The 10,000-nt window shown below is 38.2% G+C and overlaps 2 protein-coding genes across 2 annotated transcripts in view; both read left to right on the plus strand.

Moving 5' to 3' along the window:
• LOC135100112 (E3 ubiquitin-protein ligase listerin-like) overlaps window positions 1-1,247 on the plus strand; it is a 19,207-nt gene extending 17,960 nt beyond the window's left edge. The window contains exons 5-6 of the mRNA XM_064003073.1: window positions 198-313; window positions 1,238-1,247. Coding sequence (XP_063859143.1) covers window positions 198-313; window positions 1,238-1,247 — 126 coding nt within the window. The remainder of the gene's footprint in view (window positions 1-197; window positions 314-1,237) is intronic.
• Window positions 1,248-2,846: 1,599 nt separating this feature from the next.
• Window positions 2,847-10,000, plus strand: part of LOC135099737 (uncharacterized) — a 15,304-nt gene continuing 8,150 nt past the window's right edge. The window contains exons 1-7 of the mRNA XM_064002231.1: window positions 2,847-2,987; window positions 3,639-3,858; window positions 5,999-6,215; window positions 6,502-7,406; window positions 7,511-7,745; window positions 8,593-8,723; window positions 9,821-10,000. The exon at window positions 9,821-10,000 is cut by the window's right edge and continues 936 nt beyond it. Of these exons, the coding sequence (XP_063858301.1) occupies window positions 7,095-7,406; window positions 7,511-7,745; window positions 8,593-8,723; window positions 9,821-10,000 (858 nt within the window). The 5' untranslated portion in view covers window positions 2,847-2,987; window positions 3,639-3,858; window positions 5,999-6,215; window positions 6,502-7,094. The remainder of the gene's footprint in view (window positions 2,988-3,638; window positions 3,859-5,998; window positions 6,216-6,501; window positions 7,407-7,510; window positions 7,746-8,592; window positions 8,724-9,820) is intronic.

A 10,000-nucleotide genomic window follows, 5' to 3' on the forward strand; every position in this document is an offset into this window, starting at 1 on the left:
GAGAGAGAGAGAGAGAGAGAGAGAGAGAGAGAGAAAGAGAGAGAGACCATTACCTCCTTACCTCCACCATCTCTATCTCACAAGACATTTTCAAGAAGGAGAGAGGCACACCCACCCACCCACCCACTACCACCATCATCATTACCACACCACCACCTCATTACTTCTATCTTACTTTCTCCATCTCTGTCTCACAGGAGGCCTTTCCAAGAGAGAAACGTGCAGAAGTCATCTTGTTTACATTGCGAGAAATTGTGAGCCATTTTGCTGACATGCTGTTTGTCCAGACACCACAAACATTGTCTGACCCAAAGTGAGTGTGTGTGTGTGTTGTGTGTGTGATTATTTATTTGTATCTTTTTTGTTTGTTTGTTTAATTGGTAGTTTCATTTATTTATTTTCTGATGTTGTTGTTTAGGGTGTGTACAAGTATGTTTGTGTTGGTATTTGTGTTTGTGTTTATTTTATTACTACTACCACCACTACAACCACAACTACCACTAGTACAACCACCACTTACTTTTCCAGAACCACCACCACCACCACCACCACCACCACTACTACTACTACTACTACTACTACTACTACTACTACTACTACTACTACTACTGCTACCAAATACATTCACATCTTATCATCTTTACTACTACTACAACCACTACTACTATTCCAGGACCACAGAAGCAGAAGACATGGAAAGCAAATACATTCGCATCTTATCATCATCACTACAAGCTCTAAGTTGGATACTGCAACTAACAACCACCACCACCACCACCACTACTAGTACTACTGACGATGGTGGGGGAGGAGGAGGAGAAGTTGGCAACGCTGCAGGGGGAAAGGATCAGAGAAGTGACAATGCTGCACGGTGCGAGAAATTGATGGAAGCCTTGTCAGAAATCATCGGAAATCCTGCGTTCTGGAAATTTTCTAAACATAAGAACTCTGGGGTAAGTGAGTGTGAGAGGGAGAGTGTGTGTGTGTGTGTGTGTGTGTTTACCTAGTTGTGGTTTACAGGAGGAGTCTACATTTATGCTGTCCTGTCTCAATATTTACTATAACTCAATCTCTCTTTAAAACCATGTATTTTGCTTGCATGTTCTGCATCTCTTTCCGACTCATTCCAAACTCAAAGAATTCCTTGTGGAAAGCTATTCTTTATATCCTTTCTGCACACTCCCTTCTTTACCTTCAAGTCATGTCCTCTTACACATCTATAATCTCACACCACCAGGTCCCTGTAGTCTAATTTCTCAATTTCTGACATGATCTTGCACATAGTAATCAGATCTCTCTCTCTTCTCTCTTCCAAAGTGAGATTTAGTTTCTTCAATCTCTTCTCATATGACATATTATATAGGGTTTGAGATATTTTTGTTGCGGCTTTCTGTATTTGTTCCAATTTCCCCTTGTCTCTCTTAGTACTTGGAGACCATAGCACTGCAACATATTCCAAACATGGTGTTATCATGGTCACAGTCAATTTCCTTATCATACCTTCATCCAGATAATTAAAAGGAGTTCATATATTTCTGAGCAAATTTTAGGGCTCACTTGTTATTCTGTTAATGGGTTTCTCCAGTGACAGCTTGTCAGTGATGGTGACTCCACCATCTTTCTCCTCACTCCACAGTCGGCACACCACTGAACTCTTTTCCTACTGTGTAACAATACTCAGGTCTTTTACTACACTGTTCAAACTTTAGTATTCCGCATTTTTTGTGTGTTGAATTCTATTTCCCATCCACTCCACTCTCAGATTACATTCAGATCTTCTTCCAAATGGCACAGTCCTCCTTCCTCTCCTCCCTTCTCATTAATTTTTGAGTTTTGAGTGACTCTTGGAAAGAGTGAGTGTGAGAGAGAGAGAGAGAGAGAGAACCATTATCTCTCATTTTTTATTTCTTCTTTCTCTTCTTTATGCAAATGGAGAGAGAAAAAAATATCATTATAATTCTTATGGTTATTTTTATCATTATCAGTACTATTATAAATTATAAGCATATTTTTCATGAAATAATTATTATTATTAGCAGTAGTGGTAGTAGCAGCACCAATGTGTGAGAGAGAGAGAGAGAGAGAGAGAGAGAGAGAGAGAGAGAGAGAGAGACTATTGTCTCATAATTCTGCTTTCTTCTTTCTTTTCTTTATGCAAATGTAGAGAGAGAAAAATCTATATTATAATTCTAATTGTTATTTCTATCATTATTATCAATAGTAGTAATAGTAGTAGTATAAGTCATAAACAAACTTTTATGTAATTATTAGTAGTAGTAGTAGTACCACCAACATTATCATAGAAATAGCAGTAGTATGATTATCATATGTAGTAGCAATAATAATGATAATAATAATAATAATAATAATAATAATAATAATAATAATAGTAATAATAATAATAATAATACTAATAATAATAATAGTTGTAGTATTACCCTTGTCAAAGTAGTAGTTGTTGTAGTAGTTGTAGTAGTAGTAATAGTAGTAGCAGCAGCAGTAGCAGCAGCAGCAGGAGCAGCCAGCAGTAGCAGCAGCAGGAGCAGGCAGCAGTAGCAGGCAGCAGTAGCAGCAGCAGCAGCATTATTACACCCCTCTTTTGTTTTTTATTTCTTGTTTTTTTTTTTTTATTGTTTTCCATTTTCTTTGTTCTCATTTATCTATTTATTTACTTTACAATTATTTTATACTTGTTTTTCTTTCTAACTTTTTCCTTGATCTACTTTCCTTCTATGTTATGTATTTCACTTATTCATTTTATTACTCTTTGTTCCATTCTTTCACCACCACCACCACCACCACCATTTCCCCAGGTTCGCCAAGCTTGGTTTGACCTGATAAATGACCTTATGGTGACTCGACCACACTCCCTGGCTGGGTCACAGGATGACCTGACATCCTGTGTGCTGACCTCACTTGATGACCCATCTGGCAGCGTCCTTCCAAGTGTTTGGACAGCTTTCCTGTGTTTGGGAGAGGTCAATGAGGTGGGTGTGTGTTTGTGTGTGTGTGTGTGTGTGTTTTGTGGGGGTGGTTGTATTTGGTTATGTTAGAGATAGGACAAGGGTGTGTGTGTGTGTGTGTGTGTGTGTGTGTGTGTGTGTGTGTGTGTGTGTTTTTTGTGGGGGTGGTTGTGTTTGGTTGTGTTAGGGATAGGACACAGGTGTGTGTGTGTATTTTGTGGGGGTGGTTGTGTTTGGTTATGTTAGGCATAGGACTAGGATGTGTGTGTGTGTGTGTGTGTGTGTGTGTGTGTGTGTGTGTGTGTGTGTGTGTGTGTGTGTGACGGTTTACCTCCTCCTCCTCCTCCTCCTCCTCCTCCTCCTCCTCCTCCTCCTCCTCCTCCTCCTCCTCCTCCTCCTCCTCCTCCTCCTCCTCCTCCTGTGTATTGATAAATCTTTACTTTATATCATGTAAAAGGTTTAAATTTGCCCCCAAAAAATGAAGAGTAAGGATCAGTATTAGATATGATAATGAACAAAAAAAAAGTGTATATTAATAATCCTTTCTATATGTAAAGAATTGAATTTGCCTATGTGTATGTGTGCACATCTGTACATATGTATGTATGCGTGTGTGTGTGTGTGTGTCTGTATATCTGTCTACCAAACACTCCAAAGACACACATATCATTTCAGGACTGGCGATTGGCTAAGGCAGCAAAAGCATCGACCAATCGGGTGCTCTCTGTCCTTCGGGAGGGATGTAGGGGGGGCAGGGGGGTGTGCTCTATGACCTGGTGCCTCCCCTCCTTTCTCTCCTCACCCCCAGTACTGGCAGAGGAGGAGGAGGAAAGGAAGAGGAGGAGCTGGAGGACAAGAAGTTCTATATTAATTTCTGTCGTGCTTTGTCGACTGGGTATGTTTGTTTGTTTGTTTATTTGATGGTGGTGGTGATAGCTCTCTCTCTCTCTCTCTCTCTCTCTCTCTCTCTCTCTCTCTCTCTCTCTCTCTCTCTCTCTCTCTCTCTCTCTCTCTCTCTCTCTCTCTCTCTCTCTCTCTCTCTCTCTCTCTCAGCTTCTTATCCTATGCCTCATGGGGAAAATCCTTGTGAGCAGCAGTTCTCTACCAAATTCTTCCACACAGCTGTCTCAATGTGTTTCTTTGTGTAGTGCTTCTCTCAGGCTGGTGTCCCTCCTCTCCAGTGCCTCTTCTGTGCCCTTCATTCATCCCATGCAGGGTCTTCCAACAGGTCTCCTTCCACCAGGTGTTCATTCTAACATTCTCTGTGGATATATTTCCTCTTCCATCCTCCTCACTTGTCCATACCAACACATTTAGCTTTCTTTGATCAGGCCCAGAATTGTTATCACTCCAACATAACATCTACATTTCTCAGTTTATCTCATCTCATTACCCCTTTTATCATTCTTAGCATTTTCATTTTGGTGGCTTGTATATGACTCTTCAATGTCTTCACATTTGTAGGTTAGTATAGGTCTTAGTATAACAGTGTATATGGTCTTTGTACACTTCATAGGGATGTTATTTTCCTTTATTAATGGATACAGCATCCTTATACTGTTATAATACTTAGTAATTTTGCTGTTTATTTTAAATTCTTGTCTGTTTTCTTTGTGGGACTCTACTCCAAGATGCTTTAAATCTTCAACCTTCACAAGCACTGAACATTAATTTTGACTATTCCTTCTCGTGTCCTTCCAACTCTCTTGATTTCCGTTTTTTTGAAACATTCATCTTGAAATCTTTCTGCTACATGCTTCCAACTGTTCAGTTCCATTTGCAGTTCTTTCCTGTGAGTCTGTGACCACCACAACATCCTCAGCATACACAAGTGCAACTGGATTTTGTATTTCTTTCTCTTTCTTGTTGTATCTCTCAGATAATTTTGTCTATATATATTATAAATGGCAATGGTGACAAAACACCACCTTGTTTGACTCCACTCTGCACTTCAAACCATTGTCCCTTTTTCTTTTTCGTCTTGACACTACTTTTATTATCTTTTTCGTCTTGACACTACTTTTATTATTTTCATAGTTACTTTTGATTGCTTTTAATACAGCTTGCTGGTACACTGTATTCTCTATGTTGTAATGCTTTCCTTAATTGTGTTAGTTGATAGCACTCTGTCAAATACCTCTTGGTCCATTCCCAACATTTCTCCAGGAGCAGATAAAAATGTGGTCTGAGGTTCCTTTTTCGGCTGTTTCTTGAGTGTGAAGTGAGTGATATGCTCCTGTAGTTTCCACATTCACTCTTATATCCTTAATGTATAGGACGAATAATTGCTTCAGTCCAATCTTTTGGGATTTGCTTTTCTTTCCAGCATAAGTTCAATAGCATTTTCAAGCAGTTCAGTCTGCCATCTCCCATCCTTTTGATAATTTCTGCAAGAATTTTGTCTTCTCCAGGAGCTTTTCTATTTTTTTATGCTTTTTACTGCCAACTTTATTTCTTCTGTGATTCTTCACTCTTCATCTTGCTCCTCTTCTGCACCATCTAGGGAGTTGAGCAGCTCTCTGAAGTATTCCTTCTACTTTTGATTTGGCATGTGGCGCTGTTTGTAGATTCTCCTCTCTGCCTTATATTGTTTGGTTTGTGGTGCTACTTCCTCTCATGTAAGACTTTGCAAGGCTAAAGATCACACCTCCCTAGTGCCACCCATATCTCTTTTCTCCCCTCAACATATTTATTTATATTATTTTATTTTGTTTGCCAATAATAATAATTCTCTCTCTCTCTCTCTCTCTCTCTCTCTCTCTCTCTCTCTCTCTCTCTCTCTCTCTCTCTCTCTCTCTCTCTCTCTCTCTCTCTCTCTCTCTCTCTCTCTCTCTCTCTCTCAGTATATTTTTTGGGGTTTGTTATTTTTGGCTTAATAATAATAATAATAATAATGTAATAAACTAATCTCTCTCTCTCTCTCTCTCTCTCTCTCTCTCTCTCTCTCTCTCTCTCTCTCTCTCTCTCTCTCTCTCTCTCTCTCTCTCTCTCTCTCTCTCTCTCTCTCTCTCTCTCTCTCTCTCTCTCTCTTCCAGAATACTACGGTTTCCAGGTCGTGGTGGAGGGAGAGGGGCTGGAATGGGGATCCAGGCTCTGTTTAAATGCCTGCAACTCATTACTACTACTACTACTACTACTACTACTACTACTACTACTACTACTACTACTACTGCTGCTACTACTACTACTACTACTGCTGCTGCTACTACTGGGGATTGTGGTAGTCTGTGGCATACCTTACTTGAGTACCAGGTATGTGAGAGAGTTGATGTTGTCACTTTTATCATATTATTATTATTATTATTATTATTATTATTATTATTATTATTATTATTATTATTATTACCATCATCTTTGTTGTTGTTGTTCTTTTTTTTTTCTTATTCCTCCTCCTCCTCCTCCTCCTCCTCCTCCTCCTCCTCCTCCTCCTTCTCCTCCTCCTGTTATTATTGTTATTATTATTGTTGTTATGTTTTTTATTTTGTTTATTTATTTCTTTTTCTCCAGTTTTAACAAAGGTTCCCTCCATTTCCTCCAGGTTGTGGGTCTGCTGGAGGCATCTTTTACCTCCACTCCTCCACTATCCTCCTCCACTCTCCACCCACAAGTAGCAAGATTCCTCCGCCTTCTCTCCACACTGGAGGAAAGACAGAGAGGTGGAGGAAAGATGAAAGAAGAGAGAGAAGATGGAGATGATAAGAAGGAGAGAGGAGGAGGAATGGAGGGAAATATCTCCTCCTCCTCTCTTCTCTCCATTTTCTGGGATAAGTTTTTGAGAATGTGTGAGGAAAAAATTTTGATGGAGGGGAAGGAGGAGGAAGGAATTGGAGAGAAGGAGAGAATGGAGAGACTTTCACGTCTTTCCTCCTTCCTCCGCGTCCAGAGGTATCCAGATTCCTCCATTGGAGAAAAAAATGCCTCCGATTTGCTGGAGAGAAAGAGGACGAGGAAGAGGAGAGACAGAAGAAGAAAGAGGAAGAGGAGAATGAATTGAAAGGAAGAAGAATCAATGAAGAGGAAAGGAATGACAAAGATAAACTGAAAGGAAGGAAAATCAATGAAGAAGACCAGAAGAAGGAAGAAGACAAGGAAGAGGGGGAGAGGATATTTATAAACATCACGAACACTGCCATGGCACAGCTAGCCTATAGATGTCAGAATAAACAAGACAATCATGGCATTTATATTCTCCTCTCATCTATAGTGCAATACTTCCCTTGTCCTGGTGTTTATAAATCTTTCCTTCATCAAACAGAGCAAATGGAGGGAACAGAGGAAAGGGAGGTAACAGCCAGGGAGGTATTGGAGAGAAAAATCATGCCAATCTTGAAAGAAAGAGATGTTTCCTCTGATATTTCTCTCCAGTCAACAGTGGAGATTTTTTCCTCCCTGTATGGTCATCTGGAGGAAACAGAGAGAAGGGAGGTACTTCTCTCCATGAAGGTAAGGAAGGGAGCTAGGGAAAAATGTTTTGTTTATATTGTTGTTATTGTTATTGTGTCCTCCTCCTCCACCCCCACCACTAACTACTGCCCCTCCACCACCAGAGCCAGCACCCACAAACTCTGCTTCTGTTGGTTGAAAAAATGACAAGTCTACATCAGAAGGACAAGGCAGTGCATGATTGGCTGCTTTCACCCCAGCTGGGAAATCAAGTGATCTCATTGGTTGAGAAGCTTTTTGAACCAGCCAATGGGGAGAAAGGATCTTGTTTGACCCCAGAAGAAGCAGAAGAGGTCATGAAATTGGTCATGTTTATGCTAAGAGGTCATGGAAGGAGAGGTGAGTGGATGAATGGATGGATGAATTGGTAAATATAAAAAAAGATTGATGGAAAAGTTGATAGATAGAGGATTAAATTGATTGATACATAGATGGATAGATTAATAGATTTATTGACAGATAGATGTATTGGTAGATAAACAAAGATAGAATATAAATAGAGATTTTGATGGATAAATAAATAGATGGACAGGTACTGAAGTACATTGGTAAGTAAAGATAGATTGATGAATATAGAAAGCAAGTAGTTATACAAATTGATATATAAGATAGAAGATAGATAGGTTAATAAGTTAATTGATAGATGAGAGAGAGAGAGAGAGAGAGATTTTAAACTAGAGAAACAAAACCAAATAATAATAGATAATGATAATAATGATAATGGTAATAGTAGTAATAATAATGATAATAATAATAATAATAATAGTAATGATGATAATGATATTATTATTATTATTATTATTATTATTATTATTATTATTATTAATAGTAATTACTATTAATCATTACTATTAATAATAGTAATGATGATAATGATATTATTATTATTATTATTATTATTATTATTATTACTATTATTATTAATTTTAGAAAAGTAGTAGTTACAGTAGCAGTAGTAGTAATAATAATAATAATAACAGTAACTATAATAATAATAATGGTAGTATTAGAACAACAATAATAATAATAATGATAATAATAATGATAATAATAATAATAATAATAATAATAATAATAATAATAATAGTAATAACAATAAAAATAAAAATAATGATAATAGCAGTAGTAGAAGCAGCAGTAACAGTAATAAAAACAACAATAATAATAGCACCAATAACAACAACAGGTCCAGTGGTTGCAGTGGAAACCGTCTCAGAAATCCTTAGATACATTGGGCGGAAATTGAAGAAGATTTGCAGCGGATTGGACAGAGATGGAGAGGAGATGGTGGAGCTGGCAGGCTGTGTGGCAGAGATTGTGAGTAGTAGTTGTAGTAGTAGTAGTAGTAGTAGTAGTAGTAATAGTACAGTAAAATCCCTCTCATCCGGCATTCGAGTATCCGGCACATTTTTCCCCGAGCCTTAAAATCAATAAAAAATCAATGTGTACTCATAAAATTGATTAAAATTCCCGCGCGAGGCATACTTTGTCCCCTCACCACCAGAGCGCACTGCTTCGCGCCACCCGCGGCCCACTGCACTGTGTTTACTCAGTAACTGAGTCCCGCGTGTGCACTGTTTATCGCCTGACACCTTCATCATACCTAAAGTTGTAGAAAAGAGGAAGCGTGTTGTGCTTACACTTAAGCAGCTGATCAGATCAGCTGCTGGTTAAGATCAGCTGATCTTTGTTATGGTAAGATGCATGAGTGTAGGGTGGTGATTGTGGACATAATTTCACTTCTATTCAAGTATCCGGCAATATTCAAGTATCCGGCATGTCGGCGGTCCTGTTGATGCCTGTAAGAGGGATTTTACTGTAGTAGTGGTGGTGGTGGTGGTAGTGGTACTGGTGGCAGTGGTGGTGGTGGTGGTGGTGGTGGTAGTAGTAGTAGTAGTAGTAGTAGTAGTAGTGGTGGTGGTTGTGGTGTTTGTGGTGGAGAAATAATGATAATAAAAATTATAATGATAATAGTAATAGTAGTAGTTGTGGTGGTGGTGGTGGTGGTGGTAGTAGTAGTAGTAGTAGTAGTAGTAGTAGTCCAACAATATTGAATAATCTTACAAATTCACAATTATATCCTCAAACTACAATAATAATAATAATAATAATAACGATAATAATAATAATAATGATAATAACAAAACGAAAGTGATAAAAAATTTCTTTCTCGCTATTGTTATTTTTTACCTCATTTATTTATTATGTACTATTATTTATTTATTTACCTTTTTTCTTTTTTTACTATTTATCATTTATTACTCATTCATTTATCCTTATTATTTCTGAGCCTTTTTTTACTATTATTTATTTGTTTATTTATTTGCCTTATTTTTTATTCAATATTCTTATTATTGTTTACTTTATTTTTTCATCTTTTGTTATTTTCTATGTATTTATTCTTTTTATTTCAGAACCCAAGACACGCAAGCTGGAAATCAAAAGGTGCCACAGAATTTCTGTTGGCAGTATTTCAAGCCCTTTGTGAGTGCCAGGACAGTGCCAGGGCTGAGATCTTGAGAGGCACTTACCTACGGGCCATTCGAGCAAGTGCTGGGGGTGAAAGCAATGCCGTAGAGGGTGTGAGAGTGCCA

The sequence above is a fragment of the Scylla paramamosain genome, chromosome 4, assembly GCF_035594125.1.
Source record: "Scylla paramamosain isolate STU-SP2022 chromosome 4, ASM3559412v1, whole genome shotgun sequence".
In the NCBI taxonomy this organism is placed as follows: domain Eukaryota; kingdom Metazoa; phylum Arthropoda; class Malacostraca; order Decapoda; family Portunidae; genus Scylla; species Scylla paramamosain.